This window comes from Spinacia oleracea, chromosome 4 (genome assembly GCF_020520425.1).
Source record: "Spinacia oleracea cultivar Varoflay chromosome 4, BTI_SOV_V1, whole genome shotgun sequence".
Classification (NCBI taxonomy): domain Eukaryota; kingdom Viridiplantae; phylum Streptophyta; class Magnoliopsida; order Caryophyllales; family Amaranthaceae; genus Spinacia; species Spinacia oleracea.
Genome location: NC_079490.1, coordinates 66,461,983 through 66,482,328, shown reverse-complemented (window position 1 = coordinate 66,482,328; position 20,346 = coordinate 66,461,983). Strand labels below are relative to the sequence as shown.

General features: G+C 33.9%; 1 protein-coding gene across 4 annotated transcripts; it reads left to right on the top strand.

The window, feature by feature from the left end:
• The first annotated feature begins 14,362 nt into the window (after positions 1-14,362).
• On the top strand, positions 14,363-19,970 carry LOC110777650 (uncharacterized). Of its 4 annotated transcripts, none has more exons than XR_002530525.2 (4): positions 14,363-14,553; positions 17,152-17,254; positions 18,080-18,135; positions 19,722-19,970. XR_002530525.2 is itself a non-coding variant. In XM_056826359.1 (4 exons), the coding sequence occupies exons 1-4, from the start codon at positions 14,608-14,610 to the stop codon at positions 19,785-19,787; spliced, it is 237 nt and encodes a 78-aa protein (XP_056682337.1). In that variant the 5' UTR covers positions 14,593-14,607; the 3' UTR covers positions 19,788-19,970. The 4 variants fall into 4 exon arrangements, 3 of the variants coding, with proteins under 3 accessions (XP_056682337.1, XP_056682335.1, XP_056682336.1); XM_056826359.1 differs by lacking the exon at positions 14,363-14,553 and adding an exon at positions 14,593-14,619; XM_056826357.1 differs by lacking the exon at positions 14,363-14,553 and adding an exon at positions 14,627-14,831.
• Positions 19,971-20,346: the final 376 nt, after the last annotated feature.

Genomic DNA, 20,346 nt, shown 5'->3' with positions numbered 1-20,346 from the left:
GCACAAATAGGTTTTCCATTCGACTTTCTTAGTCCAAATCAACTATAAAATTCTTTATAAGAAACGTACATTTTAAATTGCTCTTTTTCTCTCATTTTCGTGAATCGTTCTTGGATTCACTACCAATCGAGAAAATTTACTGTTACCTTTCTAGAAAGGATTTATTGCAATTGAATATATTCAATTATAAACAATAATTAAAACATAAATTGAAGCATGCAAAGTATAAACATATATCATGAATAATAACTTGAAAAGAAAACATGCAATATTAAACAAGTCATTGAGCATTTTATTCAAGTTATTTAGTTTCGGCAGGTATGAATAAAATGAATCCAAGACTCTCAAAATCATTAAATAATTAAGCATGTTTTGACTTATCTTAATCTAAAATATTTTAGGTAAGCAAATCCGTTGATAATAGTCTAGAAACTACTCTTGGTTGATAGGTACGTCTAAGAACTTATTAGGAAAACCTATACCATTTGCCACGACATAAAAGATCTCCTTACATATATCTTTGAGTTTAACCAAAATCAACGTGTACTCACAACTAATTGTGTACTTTAACTTTTTAGCATCAATAAGTGACACCTCGCTTTGGCGGAAAACTATCACTAATCGACCTAAAAATGTACTCACACTTAATCGTGTACCTTACCCCTTTAAGATCAAGAAGTGACACCTCTCTTTAGCGGAAAACTACCACTAACTTGACATAAAGGTTATATAAAGTAAGTGTTATTTTGGAATGACAACTTTAACTAAATTTTAATGTTTGGAACTTAAGGCTTTTACTATGTTGGATATATTTTAAGTGAACTAAAACCTTAATCATGCAACATAAGCAAGCCACAATCTCATGCATAATATCAAGACATATTAGAGCAATAAATATCCTAAAGCATTCATAAGATTAAATTTGTGATCTAGTATGGCCCGACTTCATATTGAAACTTGAACTTCGAATTCCGTCTTGAAAATCGATTGGAAACTTCGTTCTTGAATTTCTCCATGGGAGGCGCCATTTTCACCAAATAGGATTTGCAATAATTAAACTAATTACAACAAATTGATGGTACACAAACCATATTTAAATAAAAACCATGGTGCTTTGGACAATATTTTACATTTAAATTTAATGGTACGCAGACCATATTTTCTATCATATTGGAACATACTAGTCACTTTCCGCAACCTGAAAAACAATATATTTACAATATACCAGTCACTCATTCCTTTATCAATGAATGACCCAATTAGCAAGTTAGCAGAAAATATGCATCACATAATACTTGCAACAACTAATTAAGGCTCTACAATCTACCAAATATTTGACCTTATTAGTTCTAATCGAGATTATTAATCCTAAGGTAATAAGGACCTAATCAAGAGTTTAACCAATATGAATAAAATCTCCCACTCAAACTAAGAATTATATGCTTTACTAATTTTTTAAACATAAATATTTTTTCCAATTCCAATCGGAAACCACATATTTAATTAAAAAATAAAATCTCATATAATATTTATTTTAAATCCATTTAAACGATTTTTAGTTGATTTAAAAAATTAATTATAATTATAATTTATTCACGGTTTTAATTTTATTAAATAATTAGTATAAAATGAATTATAATAATTAAACTAATAAAATTAAATTTCGAGAAAAATTATACTCCCTCCGTATTTATTTAAGAAGTACACTTGGCCGGACACGGGTATTAAGAAGAATAATTGAATGAAATAAAGTTATAAAACAAGTGGGTTGGATAGATATTTTAATAAATAAAACAAGTTTGGGACCATGTGATTTTAGGGGGTGGGGGGGGTGGGGGTGGGGTATAGATAAATTATTTAATTAGATGGTGGGGTTGATAAGTTACTAAAAATGGCAAGTGTATCTCTTAAATAAATACGGTCGAAAAAGGCAAGTGTATCCCTTAAATAAATACAGAGGGAGTAAGCACCAAATTAAAATTAATTAAAGTTGTCGCTCAACGGAAAATCAAAATCGCACAAACATGCAAAATGGCCCAAACCATATCATGAATTGCGTGTGCCAAGGAAAGGCTCATGGGCGCGAAGCCCATGCCTCGCCAAGGTAGCAGCAGCGCTCCCTACCGCGCTGGCCCAAGGCGTGAAGTCCAACTAACACAACAGCAACATTGGCAGCATGTTAGCTCCTTGTCCTCGCCTGCCTTGCGTGCCCTGTTGCACCAGACGCGCTAGGCACTACGCGTACACGAGTGTGCCGCTCGCCTTAGCGTTGCGCGCACACAAGTGTTCCGCTCGCCTTAGCGCTGCCCTGTGCTTGCTCTCTTTCCCTCGCTTCACTTGCACACCGCACACACAACACAGGCCGTTGCCCATGTGCACGCGCCTGTGGCTTGCTTGTTGCTATAGTATCGCATGGGCGACGAGCTCCCTTGCTCGTCGTCGCATGCCCACACCATTGCAACACCCCTTAAGGATAACACTAGGCTTTCCATTTCTTCGTGCGTGCAAGTTTTTGAGCGATTTTTTTAAATCAAAATTTTATTATTTTCAAAATTTTGACTAATTAATATATCATATCAATTTCATAAATATTTAGGCGATAAATAAAAAATTCATTAATTAAAACAATTTTCGGATTACATAAACATTATGGAGTAAAATTAGGGTTTATTAAAATTTAAAGATTCAAATTTAAACAAAATTTAGGTAGTCTTTTAATCATGAGATCCAATTAAATTATCAATTAATTATGAAAAATCAAATCAAATACCAAATTATTTGAAAATTGAACGAGTTAATTATAATTACAATTAGGTAGCATAATTAAAGAATATAAATCTTGAAATTCTAAATTATATGCAGTATGTCATTTATTAATTCAATATTTACAAACAAGAATCGAAAATATTAATTTTAATGTCATTAAAAATTATAATTATGCATTCGAAAAACTAAAACTTCCGAAAAGTCATAGTTAGGCTTCGAATTTGGGAATTATGGGTTTGGCCAAAAACTGCTATTTTTGTCAAAATTTTAAAACGTCGTTTACATAAGGAATCCACTATAAAAACATTAGATTTCGATCAATATTGACAAAACTGCTGAAAATCCTGCGAACATATAATTACATAATCGCATGAATTTGCAATTAATTACACCAAATGAATTCACCCCTTTAATTCATTGCAAATTTATAAAATTTAATCCATGTTAATGTAATTGACTCAGAAATTAATTAGAGGCTCGTGATACAATTGTTAGGTTATGAACAATCCAATGTCATGCAGAAAAACCATAAATGGCAGAATCAAAATTTATTGCACATAATCAATTAGTATAATTGAGTTTACATACTTTGTGATGTGTGCCTTCCTTAGCCGCTCCCGAATCGAACAAGAACAACTTAGAACACCAAACATCATTCCTCCGTATAAAGGTTACATCATGTTAGCATCCGCATTCGGTTTAACTAACTAGGATTTACTCTAAGGTATTATTAATTCGGGATCTCACTTTTAATGTGATAAGCAAAGCATGAAAACCCGTCTATATATTATGATCGCAGACCACATATATATAGGAAATAGGAAAAGCCTAAATTTCCAGAACCCTAATAAATTAGGTTTAGGAAAGGTTCAACTTTTAGGAAACATGCACAAATACCCTAAGATTAGATTTTAGGTAGTTTTAGGGAAAATACCAAAAACCATAATCCCTAAGGTGTGCACCCGTCCAATAAGCTTGGCGCAAAGCAAAGTCGCGCCTGAACTTGCTGTGCACAAGCCTTGCGCGCTGGCCCATGCCATCCACCATAGCAGCCATACATGTTGGCCCATGCCGCCTGCATTGTAGCAGCTGGCCAGCAACGCTTGGCGCTGGGCCTGCACGTTGTGCCGCAGCGTTAGGCCTCGTGCCTTGCGTTTGGGCACTGCTGTGCTGCTTTGTGTTGGGCAGGCTCGTCGAGCGATGGGCCGGCCTTGCGCTGGTCAGTTGTTCGTCGTTATTTTGATTTGTTTTCGAATTCTAGAATTATTTTCGACTCGAACAATATTTCTGTTGCCGATAATATTTTCAATTCCGACAATATTTTCAATTTCGACAATATTTTCGATTCCGATAATATTCCCGTTTCCGGCAATATTTCTGATTTAGGCAATATTTCTATTTCCAATAACGTTTCCTATATAAACCATATTTCCGTTTCCGACAATATCTCTGGCTTTGATAATATTTCCGTTATGAACCATATTTCCGTTTTCGGTAATATCTTCATTTCCGGTAAATATCTTTATTTGCTTTTTGATGGTTTGTTTAGCTCCCACTGAAACCAACATCCATCATTTCCGAATATCTATAATTAGAGTATTTACTTAATATAACATTCACCTAAATACTTGATCCGTTCACTTACTATTTGTGTGACCCTACGGGTTCAGTCAAGAGTAAGTTGTGGCATTAAGATTAATTCCACTTGAACTGGAGATGCCTCTAGCTAGGTATTCAGATCACTTGATCTCACTGAATAATTGACTTTCTTAATTAATACTGAACCACATTTATTAGACTTAGCGTTAAATGCATTAAATGCAAACTTGGACCAAGGGCATTATTTCCTTCACATTTACCAAGCTTTATTGATCTAAAGTAAAGATCAACTGGATTGAGATCAAGAAAATCCTATGTTACTTGAAAAGGTAAATAATAATAGTTTTTGATTCAAGGAAATAAAGATATGCTAAATATTGATGCTACACGCATAAACACTGGCAAAGGATCAAGCAAGTTCCCTTTGGAGTTACCCATTGGCAAGCACGAGCTATACTGCATCGTGTTTGGAAATAGCAACATGGATTGAAGACAATGAGTTGTTGCGTAGGTAATTAACTATTAATTTCTATGTTCTGATATACAGATGGAAAGTCTTCCACATATATGTGAACTGCTTGGATAAGTCAGATCCAAACAAAGCATCACTATCAACCTATACAGTTGAAGTAAAATACTTATTGCCTAAAAAGCAATAAAACAGAGTTGTTATGAGTTCTTCACTGGAGTTGTGTAAATCACATGTCTATTGACTTGATGGTTCTTCATTGAAAAATGTGTAGAACTACTATTGAAGCAAGAAAGACTAGATCAGAAAATATACATACTCAAAAGATCTTATCATCTTATCTCGAAAAACATTCGATAATAAGGATATAAAGATTGACAAAGCATGATAACTAAACCTATGAAACAAGTGAAATGCAACACTCACATTGTGGTATTAGAAATCAAACATAGTTTTAAATTCCATTAAATGTTTTGAAGATGGGTTAAAGGCCCATGGTTGTAAAATATTCGGATTAACCATTTATCATATATGAAATGTATTTTCATATTCCATTTAATCTTGGTTTAGTATTAAATGATGAGTCCTTTCAATGTGACCATATATTCAAGATAGACTGCCAAGACTAGTCCTGTGACTAAGAATTGTCTATCAAATGAACTTGAATGTCAAAAGTTTAAAATGATCCCTGGTCGGAAGTTCTACAAAAGTGGACGCATAAAAAACGCTAGACGACTAGAATGTAAGATGACCAGTAGTTCTGTTTCTTGAACTATGTAGACATGGAAATGTCACAATCATTTGTATAGATACATACTTGATAAGATTAGTATCTGAAAGACCTATGAAAATTTACTGTAAAAGATAAAAATCTATCATAAGTAAATTTCTTTATCTTATTAGACATTAATCCTCAATACCTGAGTGATTTGAGATTACTTGTTTGAGAATTGGTTACTTTTACGTTGTCAACCGTCGCGCCGTAAAAGTAGGCTATAACGGCAACGCTCGGGTAATTACCTATCAAACAAAGTCCAACCTCAAGATCGCAAGATTAGAATTGTCCTCCCACAAATTGGGATGAGATACCGAAAGTTGTACAAGGCCACTCGGAGAGCTAGAAACTGTAAAATGCATGGTCGTGCTTATATGAATTATAGGCTATGATTATCCGTTTATTTTATTACCTCTGAATGTAATAAGGATGACCATTATTACCTTATGTTCAGGAGTAGGTATCAAGCGAGAAAGGAATTAGGAAATGCACACTTGTCCCTAAGGACAAGTGAGAGACTGAAGGAAATATGCCCTTCGTCCAAGTTTACATTTAAGGCATTTATGTCAAGTCTAACAAATGTGGTTCATTATTAATTAAGCAAGTTAATTATTCAGTGAGATCAAGTGATACTAATGCCTAGCTCGATGCCGCTTAAGTTCAAGTGGAATTCATATTATTATTGCCACAACTTACTCTTGACTGAACCCATAGGGTCACACAAAGGTAAGTGAACGAATCAAGTGTTAAGGTGAATATTATATTCAGTAAATACTCTAATTATGGATATTTGGAAATGATGGATGTTCGTTTCAGTGGGAGCTAAACAAACCATCAAAAGGCATAGAAAGAATATATACCGGAAATGAAGATTGCCGGAAACGGAAATATGGTTCATAACGGAAATATAAATATTATTGAGTCGAAGATATTAACGATAATAGAAATATGGTTCATATCAGAAATATTATCGGAAATAGAAATATTACCGGAATCGGAAATATTGCCAAAAACGGAAATATTACCGGAATCGGAAATTTTGTCAACATCTGAAATATTGTCAGAATCGGAAATATTATCGGAACCGGAAATGTTATTCGAAACGCAAATAATTCCAGAATCGGAAAACAAATCGGAAACAAGATGAGCGACAGGCCAGCAAGCAAGCCGGCCCATCGCTCGACGAGCCAGCCCAACGCAAGGCACAAGGCAGCAGCACAACACCACAACGCAAGGCATAAGGCCCAACACTTTGTGGCACAGCGTGCAGGCCCAACGCCCATCGTTAATCGCTAGTGCAATAGTTGCCGTGTTTTCTAAGCCTAATTAATTAGAGTTTGGAAATGTAGGGTTTTCCTATTTCCTATATGTATGTGGTATGTGATCATAATATACACACGAGGTTTTCATGCTTTGCCTATTACAGTAAAAGTGAGATCCCGAATTAATAATACCTTAGATTAAATCCTAGTTGGTTGAACCTATGACGGATCGGAACGTGCTATGGACTTTCTACGGAAGGACGATGTTTGGTGTTCTAACTTGTTCTTGTTCGAATCGGGAGAAGCTAAGAAAGGTATGCATCAAAAAGTATGTAAACAGAATTATGCTAATTGGTTATGTGCAATTAATTTGGATTCTAGGAATTATGGTTGTTCCGCATGCCAATTGGATTGTTCATAACCTAACATCTCCTTCTAGGACTCTCTCCGATGTGGGGAATCCTCGGAGTGAGGTGTCTAGATTTTATAGAGTTTGTACTTGGACTTTTGTTTATTCTATAGTACTCATATTTGTGTTTTTTCTTGATAATGGCAGTGACTCTAGCGCCATCTGAAGGAGCTAAAATGATAGAGTCAGAAGTGGTGCAACTCCATAAAAGCATAAGATAAATGGTGATCGAGTATGGCCCTTTGACTTGATCTTGAAGCATCCAATTCTTCAAATTCCATCTTGTTAGCTTAACACCGTCTTGAAATCCATTCAAAATTCTAACTTAGATTTTTTTTTTTAAAATACATTACCTATAAGTACTTGAAATAAAAATCTAATTATTACAACAATAATTCATAGTACACAAACCATATTTAAAAATTACATTCAAAGATAAAACGGTTCGCATACCGTATTTAACTATCCTAGTTGGGCCTTACTAGTCACCTGCAATACATATTAACATAATGTGCATTCACCCATTCGTACTCTAAGGCGAATGGCCCAAGTAAATTACACATAATTTACATGATTAATTAAATCACGTTCATGTACACTTGCTCTAAAAGATTAATCAATTCCAAATTACTATTCCTTTTTATATTCTAATCAAATAATTATTTACCTAAAAGTGATCGTCCAATGAAAATTAATTAAAATAATTAATTTCAATAATTTCATTAAAAGGCTCCCACTTAAACAATTATCGTTTGAACCTTTAAATTTAAATACTAAACTCACGGCCCAGCCCAAGTAAAATAAATTAAAATAACAATAAAGTCCAATGTTCGCCCCTACATGCAACAATAAACCAAAATCACAAAACTAAGGCCTTGAATCAAAACCGAAGCGAAAATGCACCAAACGATGCAATGTGGGCGTTGAAGGAAATAATGCCCTTGGTCCAAGTTTTCATTTAATGCTAAGTCTAATAAATGCGGTTCAGTATTGATTAAGCAAGTTAATTATTCAGTAACATCAAGTGATCGAAATGTCTAGTTAGAGGCCGCTTCAGTTCAAGTGAAATTAATATTATTAATGCCAGAACTTACTCTTGACTGAACCCGTAGGGTCACATACATAGTACGTGAACAGATCAAGTATTTAGGTGAATATCATATTCAGTAAATACTCAAATTATGGATATTCAGAAATAATGGATGATGGTTTTAGTGGGAGCTAAACAAACTATCAAAAGGCAAAGAAAGAATATTTGCCGGAAATGAGAATATTGCCGGAAATGTAAATATTATCGAAGTCGAAGATATTGCCGGAAACGGAAATATGGTTCGTATCGGAAATAGAAATATTCGGAATCAGAAATATTATTGGAATCGAAAATATTGTCGAAATCGAAAATATTGTCCGAATCGAAAATATTAAAGGGAACATAAATATTGTTCGAATCGAAAATAAATTCCGAAATCGGAAAACAAACCGGAAGCTCGACGTGCGACGTATAGGCCAGCGCATGGGCCAACCCATCGGTCGACGAGCCCGCCCAGAGCACACCGCAGCACGCCAGGCAGCAAGGCCCAGCGCACAGAGATGCACGACAGGCCGCAAGGCCCAACGCACAAGGCAGAACACCAGGCCCAGCACCCAGCGCGCGCGCCTGGAGCTGGCCAGCGCTGTTGGGCCAACGCGCACAACAAGCCTCAACGCTTTGCTTGTGCACCAAGGTGGCCTGCTGCTCTAGGGTTTTTGCTCCTATGGTTTTCCCTATTTTCCTATAATTACATGGCATATGGTAATGAATTAAACATATCAATAGAACATACTTTACCTATCACCTAAAAGTGAGATCCTGAAATCATAAACCTTACTCCCTCCGTCCCGAAATACTCGAAACGGTTTCACTTTTTGCATTATTCACATAATTCACTTTGACCCAATTTTATTTCAAATATATGAAAACAAATGTTAGTATATAATATATTGTTGACTTTATCTTAATATATATTTTTAAAATATTAATATTTTATAAATTTTAATAATATGTAGTTAAAGATATTAGTGGTCAAAATTGTGCCTTGGCAAGCGTGTCCAGTCAAAACGTTGCGAGTATTCTGGGACGGAGGGAGTATTTTATATCCTAGTTGGTACGACCTAAGGCGGATCTGAACGTAATGTGGACTTACTACGGAGGGACGATGTTTGGCATTCTAACTTCTTCTTGTTCGGTTCGGGAGAATCTAGGGAAGGCACGCATCACAAAGTATGTATACTAAATTATGCTAAGTGCAATTAATTTGGATTCTAGCATTTATGTTTTATTCCGCATGAAATTGGATTGTTAATAACCTAACAGTGGTATCACGAGCCTCTAATTAATTGCTTAATCAATTTCATTAATACGGATTAAATTTTATAAATCTGCAAATAATTAAAGGGGTGAATTAATTTGGTGTAATTAATTGCAAATTCATGTGGTTATTTAATTATATGTTCACGTGATTTTCGGTAGTTTTTTCAATAATGATTAGAATATAATGTTCTTATAGTGTATTTAGCATGTAAACGGCGTTCTAAAATTTTGACAAAAAAAAAGAATTTTGGCCGAACACAGAATTCCCAAATTCGAAGCCTAACTATGACTTTTCGGAGGTTTTATTTTTTCGGATGCAAAAATTGTAATTTTTATGATGTTAAAATTAATATTTGCAAATATTGTTTAATAATCTTGACTTAATAACCTATTTCATATGATTAACAATTTCAAGATTTTAATTCGTTAATTATGCTACCTAATTTGTAATTATAATTAATTCGTTGAATTTTCAAATAATTTGTAATTTGATTTGATTTTTGAATTGATAATTTAATTAGGATCTGATGATTAATAGACCACCTAATACTGGTTAAATTTTGAAACTTCAAATTTTATGAACCTTAATTTTAATCCCTAAAGTTTATGTAATCGAAAAGTTGTTATAATTAATAAATTTTTGATTCATCTTCTAAATATTTATCAAATTGATATGATTTATTAATTAGTCATAATATTTTAAAAATAATAACTTTTGATTTTATAAAATCACTCACAAAATTTCACGCACGAAGCAATGGAAAGCCTAGTGTAATCCTTAAGGGGTGTTGCAATGGTACGGGCATGCGATGACGAGCAAGGGCAAGTGCATGGGCGCGTTAAACATGTGCACGCGGCCCATGGTTGGCGTTGTTGTGTTGTGTCAAGGAGAGGGATGGGTTTTGCGCCCATGGCCTGGACTTGGCCCAAGCACAGACGTGCAATGGATTTGGGCCATTGTGCACGTTTGTGCAAATTTATTTTAGTTGAGCGGCGAATTTATTAATTTCGCGCTTATAATTTTTCTCTGAATTTAATTTTATGTGTTTACTAATTATATTTAATTTCATATTAATTATTTAATAAAATTAAAACCTTGAATAAATTTTAATTAATTTACTTTAATCAACTAAAAATCATTTAATGGATTTGAAATTATTATTATATGAGCTTTAAATTTTAATTAAATATGTGTTTTCCGATTGGACATGGAAAAACATTTTTATGTTTAAAAATTAGTAAAGCATATAATTCTTGGTTTGAGTGGGAGCTATTATTCATATTGGTTAAACTCTTGATTAGGTCCTTATTACCTTAGGATTAATAAACTCGATCAGCATAATAATTGGTAGATTCTTGAGCCTTAATTAGTTGATTGCAAGTATTCTGTGATGCATTTTTCTGCTAACTTGCTAAGTGGATCATTCATTGATAAATGAATGGATGAATGGTATATTGTAAATATATTGTTTTGCAGGTTGCGTAAAGTGACTAGTATGACCCAAATAGGATAGAAAATATGGTCTGCGTACTATTAAATTTGAATGTAAAATATGGTCTAAATTAAGTACCATGGTTTGAATCAAAACTGGTCTGCGTACCATCAATTTGTTGTAATTAATTTAATTATTGCAAATCCTATTTCATAAAAATGGTGCCTCCCATGGTGAAATTCAAGAATGGAGTTTCCAATCCATTTTCAAGACGGAGTTTGAAGTTGAAGCTTCAAGATGAAGTTGGGCCATACTAGATCACAAATTTAATCTTATGCATGCTTTAAGATATTTATTGCTTTAAATATGTCTTGATATTATACATGACTTGCTTTTGTTGTAAGATTTAGAATATTTCACTTAAAATCTAGCCAATATAGTAAAAGCCTTAAGTTCCAAACTTTAAAATTGAGTTAAAAGGTGTCTTTCCAAAATAACACTTACTTCTCACCTTTATGTCAAGAAAATAATAGTTTTCCGCCAAAGCGAGGTCTTATTTCTTGATTTTATTGGGGTAAGGTACACATTAGTTGTGAGTACGAGTTGATTTTGGTTGAACTAAACGATATATGTACTGAGTCATTTTATGTCGTGGAAAATGGATTGGTTTTCTTAATAAGTTCTTAGACGTACCTATCAACCAAGAGTAGTTTCTAGATTATTAACATTGGAATTGCTTACCTAAAATATTTTAGAATAAAGTCAAAGCCAAAGCATGCTTAGTCATCTAATGATTTTGAGGATCTTGGATTCATTTTATTCACATCTAACGAAACACATAACTTGAATAAAATGCTTAATAACTTTGAATTATGCATGATTGCTTGAATTTAATTTTATTAAGAGTATATATGAATGGATATTTAACTGTTTATTCTTTTCAATTGTAGTTTTTGAAATATGGCTAACAACAATTCATTCAACATTCGATTAATTCTCGAGAAGGAGAAGTTGAACGGAAAAAACTTCCTTGACTGGCAAAGGAACTTGCAAATAGTTCTCATGCAGGAAGGGAAGGAGTATGTCCTGGATGAGGAGAAGCCTGAAGCCACTAAAGAAGGGGTCATTGAGGCTGCCCTAAATCGTTGGATTAAAGCTTACCACGATGTGAAATTTATAATGCTTGCTACTATGGGAGAGGATCTACAGAAAACGTTCATCAACTCAGATGCTTTCACGATCGTCAGTGAGTTGAGGAACATGTTTCAAGATCTGGCTAGAGTCAAATGATTCGAAACCCAAAGGGAAATTCTTGACACCAAACTCAAGAAGGGCGAGCCCGTAAGTCCACATGTTCTCAAGATGATTGGATTAATTGAGAATATGAGTAGGATGGACACCAGTACAAAAGTGACCTTATGTAACACAAAATGGTAACACTTTAAAAGTTGCAAAATTATTCAATGTATACGTAACACTTTAGTAACACTTTCATATTAGGTAACACTTTCATATTAGGTAACACTTGTTTGTAACACTTGATATTAGGTAACACTTATTTGTAACACTTTGATATAAGGTAACACTTGTTTGTAACAATTTAACTTTATTATAAAAAAAACAATTTAATTTTGAAAAACTTTAAATTTCATTTTTAACATAAGCGCTAATCCCGAAGTTTTACCAAACTCATCGAAAAATTCAACTTGCCGCCAAATGGAAAGAGATTCTCCAAAACGTTTGGGCCAACATTAATTCTGAAACCGCCTGACAATAAGAAACAAAAAAAAAACAAATTCAATCTCTCAAATTTAAGTTTCCTCTTCCCAGCAACAACGACACTCCTTATATTTAAACCGTTTCGTTGTCTCGTGTAATTTCATCGGTAAATCAGTCGAATTCGCGCTTTCAATTCAAGTACTTTCTGATTTAAGGTGGATATTTTAATTTTATGGTTATTTAATCAATAATTTTCAAGAACTATTACAATCCAAATTACATACATTATTTTTTTGATTGGATTCTGAACAGGTATTGGCTTTGTGTTTGATGTAGTGTTAATGTTTTTTTATTTCTTGATTGGGTATTTCGAGTTTGGTTTCTTGATTCTGAATATTCTTATATTCCGGGTTTGGTACTTTCTGATTTGAGGTGGATATTTTGGTTATTTAATTTTCAAGAATTATACAATCCAGATTACAGAGATTATTTTTTTATTGGATTATGAACATGTATTGGCTTTGTGTTTGATGTAGTGTTATTTTTTATTTTTTATTTTTTTTTCTTGATTCAGTATTTTGAGTTTTGTTTGTTGATTCTGAATTTTCTTGTGTGTTATTGGTTTTTTGTGGTGATAAAGTTTTTGGTATTTCAAGTTTGCATTGAGTGATGGATATCACTAGTAGAAAAATGATCAAATGCTCCTACACAAAGGATGCTCTTATATTACAAGCGCATCCTTTGGTTTGTTAATTAATAATTTTTTGGCAAAATTGTCAAAAAGTACCTTGTTTTTGTCTCAGTTTGTGAGCTAGTACCTTATATTTTTAATTTTGTCAAATAGTACCTTGAATTAAAAAATTGTTTTAAATATGGGACCTTACTCCAACATTCCGAGCAAAATTAACCTTTTCCGGCCATCCATTCCGTTTGTTGGCTCATTTTGGGAGGGAAATTAACGCGTGCACACACGCTTTTAACATCAAACCACATTTAAACATCCAACGCCCTTTCATCTTCTCATTTACTCCATTCTCTGCTCCAACACTGAATCCTCAACCACCATTTTCAGTCAACATTAAAAACTCAACCACACCATTTATCACTTTTATCTTTCTGGTTGCTGTCATTGATTCCAATTGCTGCTGTCATCTTCGTCCTTTAATGTGGTCCAAAAACTGACATCCATTCCGTTTGTTGGCTCAATTTAGTTGGTTTCCCCCCAATAAACCTGCTGCTTCCCTCCAAAATAAAATGTTGTAGATCTTAAAGTGTTGTCTAGGTGTTGTTGTTGCTGTTCTTATAAGAGGAAAGCAAAGGCGCGTGAGTTTGTGGCTTGTTTGTTGCACACGCACAATAGTTTGGAGGGAAATTTGAAAAATTGGCCGGAAAAAGTTAATTTATGCCCGGAATGTTGGAGTAAGGTCCCATTTTTAAAATAATTTTTTAATTCAAGGTACTATTTGACAAAATAAAAAATATAAGGTACTAGCTCACAAATTGAGGCAAAAACAAGGTACTTTTTGACAATTTTGCCGAATTTTTTTTTTTTAAAATGAAATTTTTTCGAACTTAACCTCGTTTGTTTCTCTATCTCTCCTCCTTGTACGGTCTTTCTCATCTCCTTCTTCTCTCTCCCTACCTTGCATCTCCTCCTTCCTTCGAACTTCAATGGTGGTACTTCTTGTTGCGACGACGGAGCGGGTGGTGAACGTGGTGCTTGTGGTGCTTCAAAATATTTCTTAGGGTTTCGGTTTGGGTTTTTTTTTTGGTATGAGCTTATTCAAATTTCTCTGTTCAAGTTCTGAATTTTTGGTTATTTTCCATGATTTACAAGGTTAGATATTAGGTTTTGATTATTAATTTCTGATTTAGGTTTTGATTTTAATTTTGACGTTGTTGCTTGCTTCCTCTCCTCTACTTTTCATCTTTGCTCCCCTGCCTCCTGGCATGCGGTTGTGGCTGCCACTGTCGCTTCCCCTCCTTCGTTCCGATTCGCCGGAGGATCACAACTCATACTTCGGGCTCTTCACTTCATTTCCATCATCAGTTATTAATCTATATTTCTCATGAATTTAAGCGTAGTTTCAATGAATTTGTCGTTATTTAGTGAATCTTTTAATGTGTGAAATCTTAACTTAATTATCGAGATTGATTTCTTTATGTGAGGTTCTTTATTACTCCGTATAAATTTGTTGATAGTTGTAGCATTTTGATAAAAGTTTAGATTTGCTTCAATTTTTTGGATATTAGTCTTTGACCTAGCAAATTATATTTTTGATGAACTTGCAATGTTACTGAATTTAGCATAACATATACAAAATATTTGTTGCACTGCCACCTTAATTGACACTTACCCTCGCCTTGTTTTTTTGGTAAAAAAGAGTTACATCATTAGATTAAGCTATTATGCCTTGAAAATACATGATTGTTTGTAGGGTCAAGAGGGAGCCCTGTTTGGAAAGAGTTCTCCAAAATATTACAGTCATAAAAAACAATGTCATTACAGTGATCAACACAATCTCTCGGATTTTTTGGTGGGTGGACAGTAGGTCTGTATTGTAGCGTGCTCCACTGAGTCCTTGACTTTCTTGTGACGTAGTCCTCTTCCTTGACTTTACTTCTTATGACGCTCCTCAAGCATCCTTTGTCTAATATCAGTAGATACTCCTTGCTTGGTTTGTATATGTTAGTAAGCCAATCTGTCGGCGTAGAGTCACAATTGATACCAGCTACTGCTCTTTTACAACCAGACTGTAGGCAAGTATTAATCCATTGTTTTCCCTCAATCCACTTCAAAGCTTCGAGCATACCAATAGCTTATGCAGTCAGCGAGTCTGTGGTGATGAACACACCAGCTATGGTACCCTCGCCTTTGTTGGGCTCTGCCAGTCTACTTGCTAGCATGACGCATTTTCATCTTTCATTAATATTCTCTCTTGTTATTATCCATGATAGCTATATGTCTATATGTTTACTAGGTAGCTCCAAGTTATAAATTTTCCTAAGATTTTGGATTTTAATTTAGAAAATTTCCTCTTTGGATGTCTTCTTTTAGATTCTTGTTGAAGTTGATAATCTCAAAGACGTGCCATGTCCCTACATACAAATTAAAGGGGTTGATAAGGATGTTGTAGTGACTATAGGGTTAATGCTAAGGCTTGACGGTTCATACGCCACTAAGGTTTTGACTTTGCACCTATAGTTTACCCCTTCATGGCTTTCTTATTGCAAATTTTGTTTCTTGATAAACAAGAAAAATTGCGAACCAGCACTGAAAGCTAATCTGTGTGTATCTTTTAGAGTTATCTACAAATAATATTGGAGATCTTACCATCCCTGGAAATAAATTCCAGTGGGGTTCACACTCAGCATGCTGCAAGATTGCAAGAGCTTGTAGAACTTATTCAGTCTCATGTGTTGGTTTGTTGACTTTATTAATCCTGCTGTATTCGAGTCTTCATTAATTGAACAAAATATATGGGATTGACATGTTCTGTCCAATTACGATTAGCTCTTTCTACTATTCTGCATTCTATATCTGATAATGAGGCTGGTTAGCCACTAGATTAATGGATCAAATCAACAATCAACGCATCATTCTATTTGTCATTGTACCTATAGAATTTTAAATACTTTGTATTTTACTTAGCTTGCCTCTTTTTTGTTGGACATTACTCTGATTGAAATCAGAGCATGTTAGTGGCATATAGAACCATTTCTTTTTTGTTTACTGGTGCTTTTAAGAAGCAACTTGGTGTGGTAGCTACCAATTTGTTATAAGGTCAATTCAATATACTCTAGGGTCAATTCATAAACAGAATGCTGCTTAGAGTGATATGATGGCTTGAATGCATTTCCGTGCAATTGCAGGGTTCTAAATGCTGCAAACAGGTTTTTTAGGTACTACCACTATTTGGAATAAATAGTCTTATTAAACTAACCCTTTATAGTTAAAGATATAACACAAATTTATCGAAAGACCCTAGGTAGTGTATGGATACAAGCATTTGATTTTTGGAACATAACATGGTAGCATGGACGTGTAGTACACTGGTTGTATGAGCTAGTTTAAAAAAATATATATATATATATATTGGTTATGCTTGCATATTGCTCCTGTTAAAAATTTTCTGACCGTTTGTTAAGGTGTTTAACCATGTTTCTAAGTATTGTAACAGACGAACATGACCCTTCTTGCTTGTGTTTTTAATTGTTGGGAGACTGGCTTGACTAGTTGTTGAAGTATTGAACCATGTGTCTAAGCTTATGTATTATTGTAATAGAGCCCTTCTTGCAGGTGTAATTTGCATTTTTTGGTCCATGTTATGGTTGTTGCTTTTTAATCGCAAGTTCTGGTGCATTTTAGGTCGGACTTTTGGGCACGGCACGGTCACTTCAAAGTGATCTCAATCAGATTGCTGAAACTGCTGATACATCAACCCCAGAGGGTCTAAATTATGTTTTAACTGGTGGGCCTTTCTTTCTAGTGTCTTTTGACCTTAATTTTTGTCTCCTCAAAGTATTATGTCAATTTCTGTTGTTTCGTTCTATTGAAGGGCGTGAATAGCTTTGTGCCATGTGACTGCTTATGACTGTTGTATTGAAATGCTATATCTAGTATTTTCTCTCCTGAAATGAGTTCAGGGAATGAAGTTAGCAGTGGATAACTATCTCTAATTTATGGATATTTTTTGAGGCCGTGATGTTTCCAGACTTTCTGGATTGGTTTTATATTCTTTTGTCACTTTCATGGCGATAGTTGATACATTGTATTAACATTTTGGAGGATAATATTAGTGTAATTTTGTTGGTTTTGGCTTGATTGGCATAGCAATGTTGTTAAGGGTGACTTCTATAAGCCAAATTCAGAATGTTGGTAAAGAAGGTACTTGTTATTGCAACTAGCAATTGCTGGCTTTAGGAGAAGCGGGTCATGATAGGTTTAAACTAAGAATTGGTGGTTAGTATAATGGTTGGAGACTATTATAAAATAATCATGGGATATTTCCAAACAATAATTAACTTTTTGTAGTTAAGAGTTACTAATCTAGGTTGTGAATAGTTACTGCTTTCTTTCAGGCATGGTGGGGTTATATAATCACTGCTTTTAAGACTTGTAGAAGTTATTACTCATATTATTTGATTGTTATGATCTCTTATGTGGATGAGTGAGTGATTGAGTGTGCACTAAAGAAGGAAGGGGTTCACTTTTGTTTAAAGTTCTTAATCCTTCTTATTCTTCTTTATTGATTTTGTATTACTGATTCAAAACTTGTTCCATTTTAATCTTCCAGAATCGATGCTGGCTTTGCTTCGGCACCCTGATTATTGCATATCAGCCTATTCATATGTGAGTTGAAAATATCTCATACCATTTCACTAGCAACTATTTCTGTTAGAGAAATTAAAGCTTCTATCATATATTGTAGCTTCATTGTGTGGAACCTTTTAAGAGTTAGATGTGTAAATCTTAATTGCTGCCAAAATAGAAAAGCTTTCGGGAGTAGATTTTTGGCTACCTTTCCTAGCTTAAAACAAAAAAGTCGGTCATTATTGACAAAAATATCCGTTTTCGCTCCCAACTCTCAAATAATGAACCAAAATAGTAATTATAAACCATTTACATGTTTAAAATACTTAGTATTAAGTTGTCAATCCTCATTCTCATCTAGTTTGGTCAATTTATGCACATTTAAGGCTCGTTTGATCGTTATAGGTCATATTTTGACTAAAATAGCCATTTTCGCTCCCAACTCTCAACTAATGAACCAAAATAGGAATTCTAAAAGCTTTTCATGTTTAATTCACTTAGTATTAGGTTTCTAATCCTCATTCTCATCTACTTTGGTAAATTTATGCACATTTAAGGCTCGTTTTGGTCATTATAGGTCCTATGTTGCCTGAAATGGCATTTTTGCTCCCAACTTTCACAAAACGAACATAAGGACTGAATCTTAACCATTTACATGTTTAATATTATTAGTTTAAGGTTTATAAGACTCATTCCAAACTATTTATGCACATCTAAAGCTCGTTTAGGTCGTTATAGGTCATATGTAGCCTAAAATGACATTTTTGTTCCCAACTTTCCCAAAATGAACCTACGGACTCATTGTTAACCAGTTACATGTTTATTATTATTAGTTTAAGTTTTATAAGACTCATTCGAAACTATTTATGCACATTTAAGGCTCATTTTGGTCATTATAGGTCCTATGTAGCCTAAAATGGCATTTTTGCTCCCAACTTTCACAAAACAAACCTAAGGACTCAATCTTAACCATTTACATGTTTAATATTATTAGTTTAAGGTTTGTAAGAGTCATTCTAAGATGTTTATGCACATCTAAAGCTCGTTTTGGTCATTATAGGTTATATGTAGCCTAAAATGACATTTTTGCTCCCAACTTTCACAAAAGGAACCCAATGAACCAAAATAGGAATTCTTAACCCTTTACATATTTACTCCCTCCGTCCCAGATTAGTTGTTACACTTACCTTTGCACATAGTTTTAGGTGATAAGTGGTTGTTTGGTTATCAATTGTTATTTTATTGAAAAAGTAGATGTGATAGGAGTTAGTGGAGTATTTTTTTAATTGAATGAGAGAGGGTGTGGGGACAAAAAAAATTTAATGGGAAGAGAGAGACAATATAATAAATGTGGGGTCATTCCTAAATTAGAAGTGTAACAACTAATCTGGGACGGACGAAAAAAGAAAGTGTAACAACTAATCTGGGACAGAGGGAGTAATATACTTAGTATTAGGTTGTAAATACTGATTCTCATCTACTTTGGTCATGTTATGCATATTTAAAGCCCATTTGATCGTTATAGGACATATTTTGACTATAAAAGTTTTTTTCGCTCTCAACTCTCAACTAATCTTATATTTAACTTAATTTAATTTATTCGTTTGCATGTTTTTCTTTGTAAGGTTTTCAATACTCCAAGAGAGAGGCCCTTAACCAAAGAGGTGATACATGAAGTTCGAGACAAGTGAGCTAATTACTTCACCGATTGTGAAAAATCCTCGTTGTAAATAGAACAAGCTATTAGTTATCTGTGACTCTAAAATTACTTTATTATTTATTGATTTAATTACATTTGAACTAATGTGATACTACTATTGTAAACTTGAAATTTATCTAATTTTTTAGGAACGTCAAAGTGATGTTTGGTGAAATAGTGTGCTGTAAATTAATATGTATGGCACGGGTTCAGGAATTATAATATTGCAGAGTTTTTTTTTAAAAAAAGTAAACAATAAGAAAAGTGGCGCTTATTTTAAGAAGCGCAACGTTTGAGCTTCACAAAAGTGGCCCTTATTCAAAATAAGCACCACCTTTTTGAATCAAAGGTGGCGCTTTTTCAGTGCCACCTTTGTGAATTTGCCAAATGTGACCTGGCCATGTGATGCACTTGTAAAGCGCCGCCTACACCCCTATTTTAAGCGCCACCTATATCGATATTGAATGTTTTACCAAATGAAAAATTAAAATCTTAGAAGAACAATTGACATGACTCATGAAGTTTTCTTTTTATAATTAATTTTTATATCG